At 40.2% G+C, this 24,357-nt stretch overlaps 1 protein-coding gene across 1 annotated transcript; it reads left to right on the forward strand.

Annotated features, from left to right (window-relative positions):
• The first annotated feature begins 792 nt into the window (after nt 1-792).
• Nucleotides 793-20,761, forward strand: tmem198b (transmembrane protein 198b). The gene is made up of 5 exons (XM_034179268.1): nt 793-937; nt 15,976-16,227; nt 16,580-17,161; nt 17,247-17,443; nt 20,605-20,761. The coding sequence occupies exons 2-5, from the start codon at nt 16,071-16,073 to the stop codon at nt 20,755-20,757; spliced, it is 1,089 nt and encodes a 362-aa protein (XP_034035159.1). The 5' UTR covers nt 793-937; nt 15,976-16,070; the 3' UTR covers nt 20,758-20,761.
• Nucleotides 20,762-24,357: the final 3,596 nt, after the last annotated feature.

A 24,357-nucleotide genomic window follows, 5' to 3' on the forward strand; every position in this document is an offset into this window, starting at 1 on the left:
ACTCTCTCAAGAAAAGGAGACCTGACCAGCAGGGGTCAGAGTCTGCTGACAGTGAAAAAGCAAAAAGTGCTGCAGAATTTTTATGTATTCATTTATTTATTTATTTATTTTCATGTTGGACCTCAGTACAACATAGAACAAAACTATTTTCCTATAAAATATTCATTTGAAAACTTCCGATTGCTGAGATGATTTTATTTTGAAGTTAACCTATGTCACTTTTTTCCTTTACTTTCTCTAACTTAATGTCAACGAGTCCTCCACTGTAAAAAAAAAAAAAAAAAAAAAAAAAAAAACTTAAATTTTGATACTTTGCGATTCGATTAAAAATATCACAAAGAAAACAGATGTTAGTATTGTGTAAAGGTCTTATGTTCCCTTCTGTTTTTGTATAAAATAAAAACCTGATTATAGGTTTATGAAAACAACCGAATAATTCATGAACAATTTTCTTATAAAACAAAAGTTCAAATGACATATGTCATTTTTAATGCTTCATGTTATTTATTGTAAATAATTTTGCATATGTTTTTATCCCTTCTGTACTTTTGTGTTTTAATGTTCTATTTCTGCTTAAATGCCAAACTACGTTTTGTAAAAAGATATCGTTCACTTTATCAGTGATATTTTGCATTACGTAATAAACTTTTATTTAAAAAAAAAAAGATTCAGTTACTAAATTAAGTAATGTTTAGTTATAGTTATAATCCAGTCTATTTATTTATAAATTTTTCTTGGCGGTGGATGACGTCACTTTTTGCAGCGGAGGCCGCCCTCTTCATACGCGGATCCATCCTCCGTCCGTCGGTCCGCATCAGGACCCCGATGCTGGATGTGATCCAGGTTTGCTGGAGTCCGGAGGCCGCCGGCCCGCAGAACAGCGTCCGGATCCGGATGGAGCCTCCGTCGCGGTTCGGTGTGGCGCGCGCGGGTTTAGGTGAGGGTTCGGATCCACGTACGCGCACGGTGCGTGTCTTTGTTTCACCGAAACACGCACGAACCGGTAATTTAGGATAAGAAATACCGGCTTGGGTCTCGAGGATTGTGGCCGTGACTCGTGTCAGCGGGTTTTTTCCTCTGGACCGGATCTCGGTTCGTGTCATGGATCCAGATCCACCATCAGGTCTGAAACCGAATAAACAATCAAACGTTTTGACCTCAGGCAGGTTCTTAAAAACGGGTTCATTAAAATGCCTTGACATCTGAAACTCGTTTTAAAAGCTCTCAAACTCGAGGCCCGGGGTCTGAATCTGAGTCCAATCCGGTCCACACATCCGAAACAGGTTAAACTGGACATAATCTGATTTTAAAGTGGTTTAAACTGTTTCACACCAACAAACTGCTTAAAATGGTTTCAAACCAAAGTTCTTTTAACTGCGCTGAACCTTAACGTTGCTAAAATGCATCAATCTGAGTAAATCTGAATGTTTTTTTTAAAGTTCTACACAAACATTAAAATGAAAATGCCTAATGCCAGATTATCTCTTAGCCACAGTAGAATGTCCAGACCCTTCTTTAATTACAGTGCATGTTTTAAGTTGCTTTTAGGTTTCTAAAATGCTGTAAATGTGGTTTAAACCAGGTATTGTTTTACAATTTTAACTAAAATATCTTAAATTTATCTTAAACCTTTCTGCCTTAATCCTCTAGGCCTATTTATTAAGGCTTTATTCCACATTTCAAAATGCTTAAAATGGAAAACCACATACAGTTTTATTTTATGTTATTATTATTATCATTATTATTATTATACTCGTAATCTTTAAATGGCTATAAACCATATAAAATCTAACTAGTTTTAATTATAAATTTAAAACAGACTGGTTTTAAATCTTTGTAGCACATGGATAAACTACTATTAAATGCTGTTAAGACATCTTAAAACAGATTTTACACCAGATATATTTTTTTCAAATTTCTTTAACTCACTTAAATCTAATTTAAAGTCTTAAATTAGACACATGGATTGAATTGGTTGTAATTTGTTCTACATTAAAAATAAACAGGGTCAAACCATTTTAAACCACTTATAATTAAGTTTTAAATACAAATCTTACTTTTTCACTGTAATGAAACAAGTGAACCACCCCATATAAACCTGGTTTGAAATAAAAATTTAAAAGAGCCTGATTTCAGTCCTTTGTAGTACACAAATAAATGGATATTTAATGTTTTAAGACATTTTAAAACAGATTTTACACCAGATATATTTTTGCTGCAGTTAAACATTCCTAAAAGAGTCAGATTTCTTAAATCTACAGTCTTAAATAAGAGCTGTAAATAAGAACTTACTGTAATTTGTTGTATATGAAAATAAACTGGTTCAAAGCATTTTAAAATCACTTAAAATGGTGTTTTAAATACATATCTTACTTTTCAGTGTAACTAAAACAACAGAGAGAAAAAACATCTAAAGTGATTTTAATTTGGATCATTTGTGATAAGATTTAAAATTGCTCGTGATGAAGGAGACACGAGTTTAAAGTCTCTTTCTCACTTTGACGAATTTTCATCCCTGAAGTTTGCGGTCTGTAACCACGTGCAGCCGGCGTATGAAGGTCACGAGAAGAGGTCATGAGACTTTGCTGTACGATGTGTGTAAAAGCAACTTTAGCTTATGTTTAACTTTAGCACAGTTGTGGCACATCAGGAAGGTTGCAGCACATGGAATTAATTAACAATGTTATAATGCTACATTTTAGAACATAGTGAAAATTCAGGTTAAAACAACATCACAGCACCAAACGGGCCAAATCCTGAGCAAATTTTGGGACTGTGAGTGATTTTTGGGTATTTTTAAAGGACTTAAGTGGCGTTTTCACTCCCACAGACTCTTTAAGACCCTCTGAGGTTTATCAAAGTTCAGACAAGAATTCAATCAACAAACAGTTAATCTGTGAACGTGACGACGACTTAAGTGCTTTTAAAACACTTAAGTCACATCAACGTTCACATTCTTCAGCGTTTGTCAGTTTTTGTTCTAAACAGTCTCCTTTTCTTTAATTAGGAAGCATCTGATTTAAAAACTGTTGTTGTGTCACGGTCTCTTTTAGTTTTTGCTGGACAGACTAACTAACGTACAACAGACACGTAGATATTTGTATTTTTTCCTGGTTTTAACCATTTTTCTCTTTTTCATCCACTTTATATCTCGTTTGCCTTTTTCAAATGGTGTAGTTTTTGGACATTTCTGTTGTTTGTGAGCACACAACAGGTCACTGATTGTTGGCAAAGCTGTGAAGAAACAAACGTGGGTTTTCCTCCCACAATGCACCTCTCCGAGCGGCTGGCTGACACGAGGACTGTGTGTCATTGTTGTGGAGGCCGTGGGAACGAGGCTGAGGTGACTAATGCATTCTGGGTCCTTACATAACAACGTGGTGTGAAGGCCGCCGGGCGGCGGTGATTTATAGTCTTCGCCCCTCTGTCTCTGTTTTTATCCTTCCTGAAGCTCCGCCCACCTGTTTCCACCCACAGTCACATGACCAAACCAGATCCTGATTTCAATGTGACGTCAAAACCAACATGAAGAAAACAAGGTGTCTGTGTGTGTGTTTGTTTGTTTGTTTGTCTGTGTTTTTGTATGTTTCTGTGTGGTGGTTTCTGTGTTTGTGTGCTTTTTTGAGTGTTTGATTGTTTCTGTTTGTTGTTTGTTTGTGCATGTGATTGTGTGTATTTGTTTATTTGAGTGTTTTTGATTGTTCCTGTTTGTTGTTTGTGCGTGTGTGTCTTTGTGTGTGATTGTTTATTTGTGTGTGTGTTTGTATGTTTGTTTCTGTGTTTTGTGTGTGCTTATTTGTTTGTTTGTGTGCTTGCTTGTGTGTGTTTGTGTGTTTGTTTATTTGTGTGTGCCTACGTATTTGTGCATGTTTGGTTGCTTGTGTGCTTGATTGTTTGTATGTTTTTTGTGTGTGTTTGTTTCTGTGTTTGCTTTTGTGTTTGTATGTTTGCTTGTTTGTTTCTGTGTTTGTGTGCTGTTTTATGTTTTGTGTGTGCTTGTTGTTTCGTTGTGTTTGTTTGTTTGATTGTTTGTTTCTGTGTTTTGTGTGCTTGTTTGTTTATGTTTTGTGTGTGTTTGTTGTTTTGTTGTGTGTTTGTTTGTTTCTGTGTTTGTGTGTGTGTGATTGCTTGTTTCTGAATTTGTGTGTTTGTGTTTGCTTGTTTATTTGTGTATGTTTGATTGTATGTTTGTGTGCTTGTTTGTTTGTTAGTTTGTTTTTGTGTTTGTGTGTTTGTTTGTTTTATGTGTTTGTGTGCTTGTTTGTTTATGTTTTGTGTGTGTTTGTTGTTTTGTTTTGTTGTGTGTTTGTTTGTTTGTGTGTTTGTTTATTTGTGTGTGCCTGCATATCTGATGATGTTGATGGTGTTGGTGGTGCTGCTGATAATGATGGTGCTGATGGTGATGAAGATGATGACGATGATGGCGAAGATGATGGTGATGATGGTATTGATAATGTTGATGATATTGATGATGATTGTGTTGATGGTGATGATAATGGTATTGATGATGATGGTAATGAAAATAAGGATGATGGTGTTGAGGGTGATGATGTTGATGGTGGTGTTGATGATAATGGTACTGATGATAATGATGAGGTGATGATGGTGTTGATGATAATGGCATTGATTATAATGATGATGATGTTGATGGTGATGATGATGGTGTTAATGCTATTTGTATTGATAATGATATGGTGTTGATGACAATGGTATTAATAATAATGATCATGGTGTTGATGATGATGGTATTGGTGGTGGTGGTGCTGCTGCTGCTGATGGTATTGATGATAATGTTGATGGTATTGATGTTGATGATTGTGTTGATCATGATAATAATGGTATTGATGATAATGATAATGGTGCTGAGGGTGATGATGATGGTGTTGATGATAATGGTCCTGATGATAATGATGAGGTGATGATGATGGTGTTGATGATAATGGTCCTGATGATAATGATGAGGTGATGATGATGGTGTTGATGATAATGGCATTGATTATAATAATGATGGTGTTGATGGCAATGCTGATGGTGTTAATGCTATTTGTATTGATGATAATGATATGGTGTTGATGATGATGGTATTAATGATAATGATCACGGTGTTGATGGTGATGATGATGGTGGTGTTGATGATAATGGTATTGATGATAATAATGATGGTGTTGATAGTGATGATGGTGTTGATGATGATGTTGTTGATGATAATGGTATTGATGATAATGATGGTGGTATTGATGGTGATGATGATGGTGTTGGTGATGATGGTGGTGTTGTTGATGATGTGATGATAATGGTATTGATGATAATGATGCTGGTGTTGGTGATGATGATGGTGTTGGTGATAATGATGACGGTAATGGTGATGATGATAATGATGGTGATGATGATGGTGTTGATAATAATGATGATGGTGTTGACGATAATGGTCTTAATGATAACGATGATGGTGTTGGTGATGATGAGGATGGTGTTAATGATTATGATAATGGTCTTGATAATGATGATGGTGTTGGTGATGATGAGGATGGTGTTAATGATTATGATGATGGTGCTGATGATAATGATGATAATGGTGATGATGATGATGATGGTGTTGATGATAATGATGGTGGTGTTGATGGTGAGGATGGTGTTGATAATAATGATGATGATGGTGTTGATAATGGTCTTGATGATAATGCTGATGGTGCTGATGATGATAGTGCTGATGGTGATGATGAAGATGATGGTGTTGATTCATGATGATTATGATGGTGTTGATGGTGATGGTGTTGATGTTGATGATGGTGCTGTTAATGATAATAGTATTGATTAATGATTGTGTTAATGATGATGATCATGATGGTGTTGATGATAATGATGGTGGTGGTGGTGATGATGATGATGATAATGATAGTATTGATGATAATGGTACTGATGATAAGGATGATGGGGTTGATGTTGATGATTGTGGTGATGATGATGATCATGATGATGGTGTTGGTGGTGCTGCTGCTGCTGCTGCTGATGGTGTTGGTTGTGCTGATGATGATGATGGTATTGATGATAATGGTGATGGTATTGATGGTGTTGATGTTGATAATGATGGTGGTGCTAATGATGATGATGGTGATGGTATTGATGTTGATGATGGTGTTGATGTTGATGTTGATAATGATGATGGTGCTAATGATGATGATGGTGTTGGTGATGATGATGATGGTAATGGTAATGATGGTGTTGGTGGTGATGATGATGGTGTTGATGAGGATGATGATGCTGTTCGTGGTGGTGATGATGATGAGGATGGTGTTAATGATTATGATGATGGTGTTGATGATAATAATGATGATGATGGTGTTGATGAGGATGATGATGCTGTTCGTGGTGGTGATGATGATGATGATGAGGATGGTGTTAATGATTATGATGATGGTGTTGATGATAATAATAATGATGATGGTGTTCAAGATAATGGTCTTGATGATAACGATGATGGTGTTGGTGATGATGAGGATGGTGTTAATGATTATGATAATGGTCTTGATAATGATGATGGTGTTGGTGATGATGTTGATGGTGTTAATGATTATGATAATGGTCTTGATAATGATGATGGTGTTGGTGATGATGTTGATGGTGTTAATGATTATGATGATGGTGTTGATGATAATGATGATGGTAATGATGATGATGGTGTTAGTGGTGGTGGTGATGATGATGATGATGATGATGGTGTTGATAACAATGATGATGATGGTGTTGATGATAATGGTCTTGATGATAATGCTGATGGTGTTGATGATGATGAAGATGGTGTTAGTGGTGATGATGATGATCATGATGATGGTGTTGGTGTTGCTGCTGCTGCTGATGGTGTTGATGGTGATGGTGTTGATGTTGATGACGGTGCTGTTAATGATAATAGTATTGATTAATGATTGTGTTAATGATGATGATCATGATGGTGTTGATGATAATGATGGTGGTGGTGATGATGATGATGATGATGATAATGATGGTATTGATGATAAGGATGATGGGGTTGATGTTGATGATTGTGTTGATGATGATGGTGATGCTGATGGTGTTGATGATGATGAAGATGATGGTGTTAGTGGTGATGATGATGATCATGATGATGGTGTTGGTGGTGCTGCTGCTGCTGCTGATGGTGTTGGTTGTGCTGATGATGATGATGGTATTGATGATAATGGTGATGGTATTGATGTTGATGGTGTTTTTTGTTGATGTTGATAATGATGATGGTGCTAATGATGATGATGGTGTTGGTGATGATGATGATGGTAATGGTAATGATGATGTTGGTGGTGATGAGGATGATGATGCTGTTCGTGGTGGTGATGATGATGATGAGGATGGTGTTAATGATTATGATGATGGTGTTGATGATAATAATGATGGTGATGGTGTTGATGGTGGTGCTAATGATGATGGTGTTGGTGATGATGTTAATGATTATGATGATGGTGTTGATGATAATGATGATGATGGTGTTGGTGGTGATGATGATGATGATGATGTTTATAACAATGATGATGATGGTGTTGATGATAATGCTGATGGTGTTGATGGTGCTGATGATAATGATGGTGCTGATGATGATGATGTTGATGGTGTTGATGATAATGGTCTTGATGATAATGCTGATGGTGTTGATGGTGCTGATGGTGATAAAGATGATGGTGATGATGATGATGATAGTGCTGATGGTGATGATGAAGATGATGATGGTGTTGATTGATGAAGAAGATGATGGTGTTGATGATGATGGTGTTGGTGGTGGTGATGATGATGATGATGATGATTATGGTATTGATGATAATGGTGATGGTATTGATGTTGATGATTGTGTTGATGATGATGGTGATGCTGATGGTGTTGATGATGATGAAGATGATGGTGTTGATGGTGATGATGGTGTTGATAATAATGATGATGGTGTTGGTGATGATGAGGATGGTGATGGTGTTGATGATGATGAAGATGATGGTGTTAGTGGTGATGATGATGATCATGATGATGGTGTTGGTGGTGCTGCTGCTGCTGCTGATGGTGTTGGTTGTGCTGCTGCTGATGATTATGGTATTGATGATAATGGTGATGGTATTGATGTTGATGATTGTGTTGATGGTGATGCTGATGGTTTTGATGATGATGAAGATGATGGTGTTAGTGGTGATGATGATGATGATGATCATGATGATGGTGTTAGTGGTGCTGCTGCTGCTGCTGATGGTGTTGGTGATGATGAGGATGGTGTTAATGATTATGATGATGGTGTTGATGACGATGATGGTGATGGTGTTGATGGTGATGATGGTGTTGATAATAATGATGATGGTGTTGGTGATGATGAGGATGGTGTTAATGATTATGATGATGGTGTTGATGATAATGATGTTGATGGTGATGATGGTGTTGATAATAATGATGATGGTGTTGATGATGATAATGATGGTGGTGTTGATGATGATGGTGTTGATGATAATGGTATTGATAATGATGGTGGTGTTGATGATAATGATGATGCTGATGGTGATGATAATGATGATGGTGTTGATAATAATGATGATGGTGTTGATGATAATGATGATGTTGATGGTGATGATAATGATGGTGGTGTTGATGATGATGGTGTTGATGATAATGGTATTGATAATGATGGTGGTGTTGATGATAATGATGATGTTGATGGTGATGATAATGATGGTGGTGTTGATGATAATGATGATGGTGTCGATGGTGATAATGATGGTGTTAGTGATGGTGATGATGATGATGATAATGATGTTGTGATGATGAGGATGGTGTTAATGATTGTGATGATGGTGTTGATTATAATGATGATGGTGTTGATGGTGATAATGATGGTGTTAGTGGTGTTGATGATGATGATGATAATGATGTTGTGATGATGAGGATGGTGTTAATGATTGTGATGATGGTGTTGATGATAATGATGATGGTGTCGATGGTGATAATGATGGTGTTAGTGGTGATGATGATGATGATGATGATAATGATGTTGTGATGATGAGGATGGTGTTAATGATTGTGATGATGGTGTTGATGATAATGATGATGGTGTTGATGGTGATAATGATGGTGTTAGTGGTGATGATGATGATGATGATAATGATGTTGTGATGATGAGGATGGTGTTAATGATTGTGATGATGGTGTTGATTATAATGATGATGGTGTTGATGCTATTCGTATTGATGCAGGGTTCTAGCTAGGATAAAATTTTTGCGTAGTGGTAATGTCGAGGGAGCGAAGCGACCGGGGTGGGGGTGGGGGGTGCGGAAAGGGGGAGAACTTTTGAAAATTTAAGCTAAAAATTGGCCATTCTCGGGGTACCCAAAGGGGAAAAGCCAGGTACGACAGCCCAAGTCCCTACATCATGTCCAGAAGGCTGGGGAAGTTTGTTGAGTGGACAATCTCATTCTGGGTTAGTCAGTACATGACCCTCAGTCAGACAGTCGGATTCCGTGGACATTTTTAAGTCAAGACTTAAAGCCTATTTATTCTCTTTCTTATGAGTAGTTTTTATTTTATGTTTTATTCTTTTACTTCTGTTTTTAATTAGGTTTGAATTTTTTTATTTTTATTTATTTGTTTAAATTTTTTATGTTGAACTGTTCTGTGTGAGGCACCTTGAGACGGCTTTTGTTGTAATTTGGTGCTTTATAAGCTGATTAAGTTGAAATTGAACAACATTTTATTGAGTCTTAAAGTAAATAAATATGAAATTGGTTACTGGATCCTTAAACTCTGGACATAATAAACTCTACATGATGGATCCTTGGACATGATGGATCAAAAGCATTTCCTTTCAGACATTATTATTGGCATGAATGTATTTCCATACCTATGAGCTGAGCTCTTACAGCTGTGCTGCAGGTCAGGTTTATACAGAATGCAGCACGTCTCATTTTGGGAGGAAAAAACGTTTTAGTCGATTGTCGTTTATTGTCTGTATTGCAGCGTTTGTAAGAGGTGTTATTTTATTTAAAAGCGACAGTTCGTTTTGAAGTTATTAATTCTGAGCGGACTCTGTCTCAGCAGAGAGCCGCGCAGCGTTTGGAGCTGTGCCAACGCAACGGAGGACAATTCTTGTTTCTTGACTGCAACAAGACATGAGTCCCAGTTAGTGACTTTAATCCACACAAAAATGACTCATGATATTTTGATGGCTTTGAGAGGAGTTAAGAAGCGGACTTACCACTTCTGAAGAGCAGCGAATCAAAGAGCCACGAGCCATTGAATCGAAGCATTGCTTCATTCATGCTTCAGACTGGAGTCGCGCTGCAGAAACAGTTGATTACACGGTCCAAAATAAGCGTAACAGTCCAAAATTATATCGTAACGGGCCGTAACGCAAGTTTGCGCTAGCTAGAACCCTGTGATGATAATGATATGGTGTTCATGATAATGGTATTAATGATAATGATCATGGTGTTGATGGTGATGATGATGATGGTGTTGATGATAATGATGTTGGTGTCAGTGGTGATGATGATGATGGTGTTGATGACTGATGATGGTATTGATGGTGATGATGGTGTTGGTGATGGTGGTGGTGATGAAGATGATGATGATGGTGTTGATGTTGATGATGATGGTGCTAATGATGATGATGGTGTTGGTGATGATGATGATGGTAATGGTGATGATGGTGTTGGTGGTAATGATGATGGTGTTGATGATGATGATGGTGTTGGTGATGATGATGATGGTAATGGTGATGATGGTGTTGGTGGTGATGATGATGGTGTTCATGGTGATGATGGTGTTGACGATAATGGTCTTGATGATAATGATGATGTGTTGATGATAATGGTATTGATGGTTATGATGATGGTGTTGATGGTTATAATGATGGTGATGATGATGGTGATGTTGGTGTTGATGATAATGGTATTGATGATGATGATGGTGTTGATCCTGCTGCTGCTGATGTTGTTGATGGTAATTGTCAGGATTTTTAAATATATTATCAATTATTAATGTCTTTACTTTGATTTGCTGTCTTTGATCTCATTTGATGACGATGGTGTTGGTGGTGCTGATGATGATTGTGGTGATGATGATGGTGTTAATGATTATGATTATGGTGTTGATGACGGTGATGATGATAATGATGATGGTGTTAATGATTATGATTATGGTGTTGATGACGGTGATGATGATAATGATGATGGTGTTGTTGATGATGGTGTTAATGATTATGATGATGGTGGTGATGATGATGATGATAATGATGATGGTGTTGATGATGATGATGGTGTTAATGATAATGATGATGGTGTCGATGGTGATGATGATGGTGTTGATGACTGATGATGGTATTGATGATGATGATGATGATGATGATGATGGTGTTGATGATAATAATGATGTTGTTGATGTTGATTATGATGATGGTGTCTGTGTTGTTGCTATGGCAGCATAATCATGTTTTCCAGCACACTCTGACGTGCACGAACAGACAGCGTTACTGATTGGCTTTCACCCTGTTGCTGTGTGACTGTAAGCTGCTGTGTCATTGGTCAGGGGTCTCGCCGAGGGCTGTCTGTCTGTCAGCATCTTGCTGTTGTCATGGCAACAGACAGGAAGCAGATTCTGTGTTGTTGATTCAAGCAGCAGAAAGTGCACATCTCCACTGAGATCTACATTTCAAACGACTTAACGTCTGTGCTGACAGGCCGCAAAACCCCGCCCACAGATTATTTGTGTTATGTCATTATGAAAACAACAATAATGCTCTGAGAGTGTAATGTTTTTAATGGTTCGCTTCAAATGCAAATGTTTGTCCAAAACACACTCGCTGCTCCACACGACCAAAAAAGCTACAAACAAACAAACAAAAAAGATCCAATTGTTCTTCAGTGAGGCTGAATGTCAATGTTTGTTCGACATTTATCTCATTAACTACAAGCTGCAGAAAACAGTTATTAATGGATCAAATATAAAAGTAGTAACAGTATCTGCCAGAGGGGCGCTGTTTGTCTCAGTACAGATACACACACACACACACACACACACACACACACACATATATATATATATATATATATATATATATATATATATATATATATATATCAGCAAAGGAGAAGTGATCACTATCACAGATTTAGACTGGTTTGTGAACAATATTTGAGGGAAATGGTGATATTGTGTATGTGGAAAAAGTTTTAGATCTTTGAGTTCATCTCATACAAAATGGAAGCAAAACCAAAAGTGTTGCGTTTATATTTTTTGTTGCGTTTATATTTTTTGTTGAGTGTATATATATATATGTATCACATATTGATTACCTTTACCACTGAAATGTAGCACGCTGGTCCTGTTACACACGCACATATTGATTGATATTATATATACTACTCTGGAATCACCCCCAAATCCCAACAGTCCAATTGTCAACCCCACTGAGGTCCTTAGTTTGGGTCTCATCAATATAAGGTCACTGTCCTCAAAATCACCATTGATAAATGATCTAATTATAGAACATCACTTACATATACACAGGTGTGCCTTAGACTGTCCACAATAAAAGGCCACTCTGAAAGGTGCAGTTTTGTTTTATTGGGGGGGGGATACCAGTCAGTATCTGGTGTGACCACCATTTGCCTCATGCAGTGCAACACATCTCCTTCGCATAGAGTTGATGAGGTTTGTCAATTGTGGCCTGTGGAATGTTGGTCCACTCCTCTTCAATGGCTGTGCGAAGTTGCTGGATATTGGCAGGAACTGGTACACGCTGTCGTATACGCCGGTCCAGAGCATCCCAAACATGCTCAATGGGTGACATGTCCGGTGAGTATGCCGGCCATGCAAGAACTGGGACATTTTCAGCTTCCAAGAATTGTGTACAGATCCTTGCAACATGGGGCCATGCATTATCCTGCTGCAACATGAGGTGATGTTCCTGGATGGCACAACAATGGGCCTCAGGATCTCGTCACGGTATGCCATCAATAAAATGCACCTGTGTTCTTCGTCCACAACAGACGCCTGCCCATACCATAACCCCACCGCCACCATGGGCCACTCGATCCACAACATTGACATCAGAAAACCGCTCACCCACACGACGCCACACACGCTGTCTGCCATCTGCCCTGGACAGTGTGAACCGGGATTCATCCGTGAAGAGAACACCTCTCCAACGTGCCAAACGCCAGCAAATGTGAGCATTTGCCCACTCAAGTCGGTTACACGACGAACTGGAGTCAGGTCAAGACCCCGATGAGGACGACGAGCATGCAGATGAGCTTCCCTGAGACGGTTTCTGACAGTTTGTGCAGAAATTCTTTGGTTATGCAAACCGATTGTTTCAGCAGCTGTCCGAGTGGCTGGTCTCAGACGATCTTGGAGGTGAACATACTGGATGTGGAGGTCCTGGGCTGGTGTGGTTACACGTGGTCTGCGGTTGTGAGGCTGGTTGGATGTACTGCCAAATTCTCTGAAATGCCTTTGGAGATGGCTTATGGTAGAGAAATCAACATTCAATACACGAGCAACAGCTCTGGTTGACATTCCTGCTGTCAGCATGCCAATTGCACGCTCCCTCAAATCTTGCGACATCTGTGGCATTGTGCTGTGTGATAAAACTGCACCTTTCAGAGTGGCCTTTTATTGTGGGCAGTCTAAGGCACACCTGTGCACTAATCATGGTGTCTAATCAGCATCTTGATATGGCACACCTGTGAGGTGGGATGGATTATCTCAGCAAAGGAGAAGTGCTCACTATCACAGATTTAGACTGGTTTGTGAACAATATTTGAGGGAAATGGTGATATTGTGTATGTGGAAAAAGTTTTAGATCTTTGAGTTCATCTCATACAAAATGGGAGCAAAACCAAAAGTGTTGCGTTTATATTTTTGTTGAGTATGATTGGTTCATGTGAAACCTGGCTTAAACCTACTGTTGTCCTCTCTTTAAATGAAGCCTGCCCACCAGCATACACATTTAGTCACGTCCCTCGTGATACAAAGCAAGGCGGGGGTGTTGCTCTAATGTATAAATCTGGGTTTAGTTTACTAGCTGTTGGGGTCTAAAATGTAATTTGTTTGAACATCTGACTCTCCACTTTTCCCAGGATACTACATATAGCCAAGTTCAGAAGAACTGGTGACTTCAACATTCATTTGTGGACATTATGGCTGTATTAGGATTTCAGTAATGTATTCAGGGTTCGACACATATTACTGGAAATACCTTGGATTTGGTCCTTGTTCGCAGTATCGCTGTCACAAATACTGACATCACACCTCTTGCGTCAGTGGTCTAAAAACATCACTCTACAGAGACAGCGCTTATTAGAGTGGTGAATGATTTTCTGTGTGCAATGGATTCGGACACCAAGATGGTTTTAGTGCTTTTAGATCTTAGTGCTGCGTTTGATACTATGGATCATCGTGTTTTACTTGATAGGCTGGAAAATTACTTTGGGATTACTGGAAGTGTTCTTGCTTGGTTGACGCCATACTTGTCCAGTTGTTCTTATTGTGTTGTGTATAATAACACTACTTCTGGCTTTGGTGAAATGAAATTTGGGGTTCCACAGGGGTCTGTGTTAGGCCCCTTGCTTTTCTCACTTTATATTGCGCCCCTTGGGCATATTCTGCGGCATTACGGGATTGTCTTTCGTTGTTATGCTGATGATACTCAACTGTACATGCCAGTAACTGCTGGTAAACTTGCCCATATAAAAGCCTTAGAAGATTGCCTTATATCTGTGAGAAGTTGGTTGTCTAGTAATTTCCTACTCTTGAATTCTAATAAGACTGAAATGATGGTTCTTGGTTCAGCCAGACATCGGCATCATTTTGACCAGCTGGTGCTTAATTTGGATTTGAGTGTTGTGCATCATACGGACAAAGTGAGGAATCTTGGAGTAATTTTTGATCCTATGTTGTCTTTTGGCCCCCACATTAGAGACATTACGAGGACTGCCTTCTTCCATCTGCGAAACGAGGATTCGTCCCATCCTGTCTATGGCTGATGCTGAGACTTTGATACATGTGTTTATTTCTTTCTAGACTGGATTATTGTAATGCTTTATTTTCTGGTCTGCTGCAGTCTAGCATTCGGGGACTTCAATTGGTGCAGAATGTTGCTGCCAGACTTTTGACACAAAGTAGAAGGTTTGACCACATTACACCCATTCCGGCATCCATTCTGGCTTCCGGTTTCTGCCAGATCGGATTTTAAAGTCTTATTGTTGGTTTATAAAATTGTTCATGGACTGGCATCTTCCTACCTGGTGGGCTTGGTTAAGCCCTACGTACCTGCGCGGCCCTTGCGTTCGCAGGGCGCAGGGCTTCTGTGTGTTTTGATGGTGAGCAATAAGTTTGTGGGGTATAGAGTCTTCTCCTACCGTGGTCCGACTCTTTGGAACGATCTACCTGCTGTTATTCGGCAGTCTGACATGGTGGAGACTTTTAAATCAAGACTGAAGACCCACTTTTTTAGACTGTCTTATCATTAATTTAATTTGTTTTTGTGTTTGCTTTGTGATTTCTTTTTATTCTACTGTGTTTTATCTTTTTATTGTGCTTTTCTTGATTTTATTTTTGACTTTAAATTACTTTGTGTTATGAATTGTGTGAAGCGCCTTGGAGCGACTTTATCATGAGTTGGCGCTATATAAATTAATAAATTGAATTGAATTGAATTGAATAAAACAGTTAGATTCTGTGGAGACTTTCAAGTCCAGACTTAAGACGCACTTATTTTCCCTTTCGTGTGGCAGCAGACTGATATAGTCTAGTTCTATGCTTCCTTAATTCATTTTATTAGGAACAGAACAGGTCTCGGCTTCACTTAATCTAAATTCTGGGTCAGTGGATCTGAACCCTGTCGTCGTTCAGAACCCGGAGGCGACACCTTGACCCCCTCCTGGAGCCGTCTGTAGGTCTCCACTAATGTGAGCTCCTGACTGTCTTCTTCCACAGGTGACTTCATGTTGCTGGGCGGGGCTTCATAGCATCCCACCCGAACACCTCCCTCTGTAGCTCCGCCTCCTCTACCTGCTCCCCAGCCATCCACCATGACAACCACCTTGGAGATGCTGCTGCTGAAGCCCGACCGCGATCTGAGCCCCCAGTGGCTGAGCGGCTGCGGTGACATCAGCGGGCGCTACACGGTGGTTCCCTCCGTTGTCTGCTCCATGTGCTGCCTCTTCGGAATTGTTTACTGCTTCTTTGGTGAGTCAGAAACTTCTGGATCAGCCCATCATGGATCCAGTTTACTTTGAAGCATGTAAAGGAGCTTTAGGGAAACATAAAAGCGTATTCTTCCTCCAATCAATCCACCAACTCTGGATCTGTCTCCTCAAGTGGATCCTGGACTTAAATGTCCTGAAAAGTTATTCTTCCGGGCCAGACCCAAGTCTTAGTTTGGTAAAAACCAGATGATATTTTTTAAAAACTTGACTTCACTGTTAATGTCAAGAGTTCACATCAAGCAAAATGCGTCTGAACTTTTAGAAGGTTGTGATGTCATAAAGGACACCTGCATGAAACCCGTTTTCAGCCCTTCTCCTGGTTTGTCTCTCAGGTTACCGCTGCTTCAAGGCGGTGATGTTCCTGACGGGCCTGATGTTCGGCTCCGTGGTCATCTTCATGCTCTGCTACAAGGAGCGCGTGTTGGACACCCAGCTGAGTGTGGAGGCCTCGGTGGGCATCGGCCTGGGCATCGGCACGCTCTGCGGCCTGGTCACCATGCTGGTTCGGAGCGTGGGCCTGTTCATGGTGGGCCTGCTGCTGGGCCTGTTGGTGGCTGTGGCCACCCTGGTGGGCATGGAGGAGCTTTCCAACAGCCCGCCACGCTCCGTCTGGGTGCCCCTGGGCGTGCTGCTTGGCCTAGGCATGCTGTTCGCCGTGCTTACGCTGCAGTGGCAGTGCCTCTTCACCACCCTGTCCACAGCCATGTTCGGTGCGGCGGTCATCACTGTGGCGTTGGACTACTTTGTGGAGCTCTTCGCCCTCCTGTTGTACGTGTACGAGCGCATTAAAGCGGCGCCAGGCAAGCCGGTGTGCTGGATGACGTGGGTGGTGCTTGGGGTGTGGCCCGCCCTCACGCTGCTGGGTGTGATGGTGCAGTGGAAGGTGACCGCTGAGGGTTACTCCCACACAAAGGGTGAGTACGACCTGCGACCCGGTAACACCATGTTTATTTTTCCTGATGATGGCGTTTGATTTTGAAGGTGTTTTTTTTCTCTCAGTGATCATCAGCCGGCAGCAGAGGAGGATGCAGGTGATGCGGATTCGCCAGCGGGACGACCGCTATCGCAACAAGAAGAAGAAGAAGCAGCAACATGGCTCCGCCTCTCACCATCAGGCCAAACAGCTCCACCCAGAGGCCGCCTACCGCCGCAAACCAAACCCCATCCGCCGCTACGACACAGACGTCCTGTCGCCAGTGAGCTTCCTGTTCGTTGTGTGGTTTTTGGTTGTCAGCATTCTTGCGCTGCTCAAATTGTGTTTTTTATTTTTTTTTTTACTGAAACAGGCGCTTGTTTATTATCGTTATACAACGTCCCAACTCCAATGAAGTTGGGATGTTGTGTAAAATGTAAATAAAAACAGAATACAATGATTTTCAAATCCTCTTCAACCTATATTCAATTGAATACACCACAAAGACAAGATATTTAATGTTCAAACTGATAAAATGCAAATCCATTTCAAAATGAGCAAATATTTGGGTGGCAATCAATGGGTGACAGGTCTGGACCGCAGGCAGGCCAGTCTAGTACCCGCGCTCTTTTACGAGGTCTGTTAGAAAAGTATCGGACCTTTTTATTTTTTTCAAAAATTATATGGATTTGAATCACGTGTGATTACATCAGCCAAGCTTGAACCTTTGTGCGTATGCGTGAGTTTTTTCACGCCTGTCAGTTGCGTCATTCGCCTGTAAGCAGGCTTTGTGTGAGCACTGGTCCACCCCTCTCATCGTTTTTTCATTGTCAGAAGAATGTCTGAAGGACTGCCGTTTTGTTGCATTAAAATTTTTCAGAAACTGCCAGACAACCAGCTGGAAATCATTTCGAAGATTCGGTTGGCTTTCGGTGAAAATTTTATGGGCTTCAGAGAGAATAAGGATTGTTACTGTCGCTTTAAGGACAGTCCACAACGCCGGAGGGCGCGCCGCGCTCCGAGCCGGGATCGACAGGCTGGAATGAGCAGATCACTTCCAAATTTAAGGCTCTGTTGATGCAGGACGTCGTGTAACTAGCAGAGAAGTTTCAGAAGAGGTCGGGATCAGCACTTTATCGGCACATTCCACTGTTAAAGGAGATTTTGTCATGAACGACGTGCGGACGGATTCGCGTGTCAGGACGCAGCCGCTCATGGCGCTCGACAAACAACACCTCCATGTTAGAAGCCTTACAGGACAAGTTGGAACATGCCCAGCTGTTAAACAATTTCTCGGATACTCACTCGACTGAAAAGCGATCGAAAGCCGCCTGAATCTTACGAATGGTTTCCAACACGGAGGTGTTTTTTGTCCCGCCGTGAGATAAGCGGCTGCGTCCTGACGCGCGAATCCGTCCGCACATCTTTCATTACAAAATCTCCTTTAACAGTGGAATGTGCTGATAAAGTGCTGATCCCAACCTTTTATGAAACTTCTCTGCTAGTTACACACATCCTGCATCAACAGAGCCTTAAATTTGGAAGTGATCAGCCCCTTCAGCCTCTCGATCTCGGCTCGGAGCGCGGCGCGCCCTCCGGTGCTGTGGGCCGTCCTTAAAGCGACAGTAACAATCCTTATTCTCTCTGAAGCCCATAAAATTTTCACCGAAAGCCAACCGAATCTTCGAAATGGTTTCCAGCTGGTTGTCTGGCAGAGTTTCTGAAAAAATTTTAATACAACAAAACAGCAGTCCTTCAGACATTCTTCTACAGTGAAAAAACGACGAGGGGGCTGGACCACTCCTCCCACAAGGCGTGCTCACAGGCGAATGACGCAACCGACAGGCGTGAAAAAACTCACGCATGCGCACGAAGGTTCAAGCTTGGCTGATGTAATCACACGTGATTCAAATCCATATGGTTTTGAAAAAAATAAAAAGGTATGATACTTTTCTAACAGACCTCGTACTATGAAGCCACGTTGTTGTAACATGTGCAGAATGTGGCTTGGCATTGTCTTGCTGAAATAAGCAGGGACGTCCCTGAAAAAGACGTTGCTTGGATGGCAGCATGTGTTGCTCCAAAACCTGGATGTACCTTTCAGCATTGATGGTGCCATCACAGATGTGTAAGTTGTCCATGCCATGGGCACTAACACACCCCCATACCATCACAGATGTGTAAGTTGTCCATGCCATGGGCACTAACACACCCCCATACCATCACAGATGTGTAAGTTGTCCATGCCATGGGCACTAACACACCCCCATATCATCACAGATGCTGGCTTTTGAACTTTGCGCTGGTAACAATCTGGATGGTCTTTTTCCTTTTTTGTCCAGAGGACACGACGTCCATGATTTCCAAAAACAATTTGAAATGTGGACTCATCAGACCACAGCACACTTTTCCATTTTGTGTCTGTCCATTTCAAATGAGCTCGGGCCCTGAGAAGGCGGCAGCGTTTCTTGATGTTGTTGATGTTTGGCTTTCGCTTTGCATGGTAGAGTTTTAACTTGCACTTGTAGATGTAGCGACGAACTCTGTTAACTGACAGTGGTTTTCTGAAGTGTTCCTGAGCCCACGCGGTAAGATCCTTTACACAATGATGTCGGTTGTTAATGCAGTGTTGCCTGAGGGATCAAAGGTCACGGGCATTCAGTGTTGGTTTTCAGCCTTGCCGCTTACATGTAGAAAGTTCTCCAGATTCTCTGAATCTTCTGATTAAATTATGGACTGTAGATGATGGAAACCCCAAATTCCTTGCAGTTGAACATTGAGAAACATTGTTCTTAAACTGTTGCACTGTTTTTTTCATGCACTTGTTCATAAAGTGGTGATCCTCACCCCATCTTTGCTTGTGAACGGCTGAGCTTTTTGGGGATGCTCCTTTTATACCCAATCATGACACTCACAATTAGTGTCCTCAGTTCCCAAATGCTTATTGAGTGTTGTTAGAAGGAAAGGTGATGTAACACAGTGGTAAACATACCACTGTCCCAGCTTTTTTGAAACATGTTGTAGGCATCCATTTCAAAATGAGCAATTATTTGCACAAAAACAATAAAGTTTATCAGTTTGAACATTAAATATCTTGTCTTTGTGGTGTATTCAATTGAATATAGGTTGAAGAAGATTTAAAAATCATTGGATTCTGTTTTTATTTACATTTTACACAACGTCCCAACTTCATTGGAATTGGGGTTGTAAAGGTCATGTTGTCTCGTTTTTTTCAGAAATCATATTCAGGTTATCAGGTGTCTGGTAACCTGAATACACATGGAGCTGAAAGCTGACACATGGGGGCGCTATTTCAATATTTGTTCTTGATCATTTGTCTGTGTGGTGCTCCAATGAGAGTTCTTCTAATATAATTATGTTTTTATTTCTTTGTCTTTGCGTCTGGTGTTTTCTGTGAATCCATCTCTTCTCTGTCGTGTCCAGAGCTACATCCAGAGTTTCCGCGACCGGCAGGTTCAGGCGCAGCCTTTTCCAGGGCGGCTGGTGCGTGGGGCCCACGACATTGTGGATGTGGGCTATGAATACGGCTCGACCACGCACCTCACCAGCGCTGCAGGACCATCGTTACGGGTCTGACCACGCCCACACATCCCTGCGCCCGCAGAAACACAAAAATACTAACAAGGACTAAATTCAACACCACCCCACCAGGGGCTAAACCCAGGGACAGACCCGGACCACAACTGGGTTTAAATGCAATGATTCTGGATTTAGCATCGCCCCAAAAGGACGAAAAATAGAATTAATCCGGATTTATTCCAAATGCAAATGGTCCTCAAACCTCTGGTTTTCTGGCTTTGTCGGAGCAGATAAATGCACAAGCGAATGCACGCACTTACACAACTGCACACTACAATCTGAATGGTTGCCATGGAGACCTGGACCAACCTGCCGTTCCCAGCCCCCCCGAACGTCTCTGTCATCTTCAGTCAAAGAAGATCAGGGAGCGCCAACCCGCCTCTGGTGCTAACAGCACGTAGAAAACCTACGTGGACCAGGTTCAGCCCCCTGGCTCCACTGTCTCAGCCTGAAGCCTCTTAAACCAGAAAAAAATCCTTCTGAAAATCAAAACAAGGGCCTATAAACGCAATCCAGGTTCTTTTCTTTGTGTGCCATCTGAACCGCAGGAACCTTCTTTGAAACAATGGCGAGGAACCAGTCGCTACCCTTAACACTGGACAAACTGCAAAGGCCAGGGAGTCTGTGGAAACGGGTGCCTTGCATCTTCTTGGAGTCATCCTTCAGCTGGATTGGGTTCTGGCGGATCCCCATCCAAGCTCCTTGTTGTTTTTGGTTATTTGTTGTTGTTTTTTTTTCGGGGGGGCTCGGTGCCAGCGCAGGGCGACCAGGGTAAAGATGGTCTGAAGGACCGACTACTGCTGACAACTAAACAAAACAAAAAGCCATATTTACACTGGCACCTCATACAGTTGGGTCCATAAATATCTGGACAATGACACACGCAAACACACACAAAATAAATCAATTTGTTAAAAATTCTGAACTGGAAAATATCAGGACTTGAAATCAGTTTATTTTAAGTTTGGGGTATTTAGTGCTTTCTTCCAATAAAATATTCAAAATTGTACACGTTTTAAAGGATGTTTTATCAGCTTGTGTAGAATGGTGTTTTATATACAAGTTTGGCTGAAAATAAAAAAAAAAAAACATGAAGAGAAGCAGCATGTGAAACTCAATATAATTTTTAATTTGAAGTTTAAAACAATTTCAAGTTTTAATGGTGATGTTATTCTTTACCTTTGACCATATAAGAGCTGTAATGTCTTGTTAGCCAGCGTTATTTCATAATCATGAGAAGCTAAACTGTAGTTAATACGATGATGAGTCTCATCATAAAATACAGTATTCATGAATTATGAGGATTCTCAAAATTATGAGAAGCATTTACATAATTACAATTTCTTATCTTTCAATTATGGGTGGAAACTATTTAACACTGAAGTTTAAACAGGCAGATTGTTGTTCTGGGCCATTTTAAAGTTAGCTACACTCTAGCTAGCTAAGCAAACTGACCTGTGGTGCTGTAATAGCAGCTGGGCTATGCTGGCTATCCAAATAGTGGGCTAAAATAAAATCAAGGAAATGTCTTTATACTCTTCACTCTTGTCTTAAAACTGGCCTCAGACTGTATCAATCTGTTTCTGGAACAGTTTATACCAGAATCAGCTGTTTATTTAAAACTAGAAAATGTTTAACACTGGGCGTTAGCATAAATCCTTATCAGAGTTCACCAGTGTTAAACACAATGCAGAATATTCAATTTAGTTAAAAAATACAGAAGCAGTACATTTTTTCCTATTTTTCCAGCTCAATGTTGTTTTAAAGTTATATATGCTAGCTGGCTGAGAGAGTCATTGTGGCGGCTAAGCTAAACTAGCTAGTGTGTTCACCATCTGTGCAATAATCAAAGAGTTACTTGAAGGCAGCGTATTCAACTGGCTACAAACTGATTTGTTTGTGGAACAGTTCAGTAATTCTGTACAATTTTTAAAAACAGGATTATGTCAAAAGACTAGCCAATATGTTAACCACCTCCAGTGTGAAAACAGTTTCTATAACCTCAAAGTTGGTGCGTGTACCAGATAAATTTCACCAAACTTGATCTAATATCCATGTGGAAAAATCAACCAAATGTTTTTATTTTATTATTATTATTATTATTGTTATTATTATTATTATTATTATTATTATCATGTGGGAAATGAGGTGCTATTAAGTCAAAGGTTGACTTTTTCAAAAAAGTGTTTTTCTCACTCTTACCACTGTTTGTGAGAAAGTGTTGGTGCCATTGGCTCTCCTATGCCCCCTTTCTGTGTGGCGCAGTATAACATTCCAGAAGATTTCATCTAAAAAAAAACTTTGTTTCACTGTTTTCATCAAACTGTAGAGGAATTAATTATCTTTTGTGCAGCCTTTTTGGATGAACCTTTGAAAGGAAAATGTGAATAAATGCTGAGGAAGGGAATGTGATGAACCCAAATGCATGACTCCTGATCATGCCCCGCCCATCGCTCCTGCAAGGCTCCGCCTTCACCATCCTTTGTGTGCATCGTTTTGACCATTTGTACATAAACACTTTTAAAGAAGCACTTATTCACTTTTAACCACTTTATTGTTTTACTTCAACAGTTTTCCAATTTCTTTGTAAGTTTCTGTTCTGTTCCAGTAGGATTTATTTATTTGGTTAATTTTTATTTATTTGATTTCTGTAAAGGAGATTTCAGTGTCTGTAGGCCAGTAACCATGATTTTTATTTATATGGAATTGTGATTATTAAAGCACATGTTCATGCGGAGCTGAATGTGACAAAAGAGTTGATGAAATTGACTTTATCAAGTTATTGTGACGTGACTCCTTTATCATTTTTGATTTTAGTGTTTTCTGCAGTTGCTGATTATTTACATTATTAAATCATCAGTGCTGCGGGGGAATCACACTTTTGAACGGTACTGGTTCTGTAGAGCTTCATAAGAAGTAGGTGAAGAAATTTCTGGAACAGCATGAAGAATTCCCAAAACTCCTGATTAGGTGTCATCACTGATCCCTGCACAAAATGCGTGTTTTTCAGTTGTTTCTTTGTTTGTTTTGTGTAATTGTTGTACATGAAGCTGTGGAGAGGTAACCTGTAAAAACAGCTTTTCATTCTGCACTGTGAACTATTTTTATCTCCAATAACTCAGTTCATTTTTTGTCTGAAAATGTCAGAAAATGCAAAAAACAAAACAAAAAAACAAAAACAAATATTTGTTGTCAACAAAATCTAATTAACTCAAAAGATTCAGGTGAGTATTAACCAGCAGTTATCTCAGATTTACAAACCAACTTACTTAGTTGTTCAAATCCAGTAAATACCTTAATTAAAACAAACTAAAAGCATTTTAGGACAATATTTCAGTTTCAAACAATGTTATAACCAAACAATCTCAGATTTAACCAGATTTGGTTTAAAGACTGAATGATATGGTGTTTAACTATAAAAAATGCTTTCAACTAGTTTGTTGTTGAACAGTTTAAAAGCAGTTAAAGTCGATACATGGAAGTAGAGAGGCTTGAATCTTTGACTGGACTGGGTTGCTTGACGCAAGGACGTTTCGCTTCAAATCGCAGAAGCTTCCTCAGGTAAAATTCTTGCTCTGGTAGTCTGATTTCTATCTT

The sequence above is a fragment of the Thalassophryne amazonica genome, chromosome 1 (genome assembly GCF_902500255.1).
Source record: "Thalassophryne amazonica chromosome 1, fThaAma1.1, whole genome shotgun sequence".
Lineage (NCBI taxonomy): Eukaryota > Metazoa > Chordata > Actinopteri > Batrachoidiformes > Batrachoididae > Thalassophryne > Thalassophryne amazonica.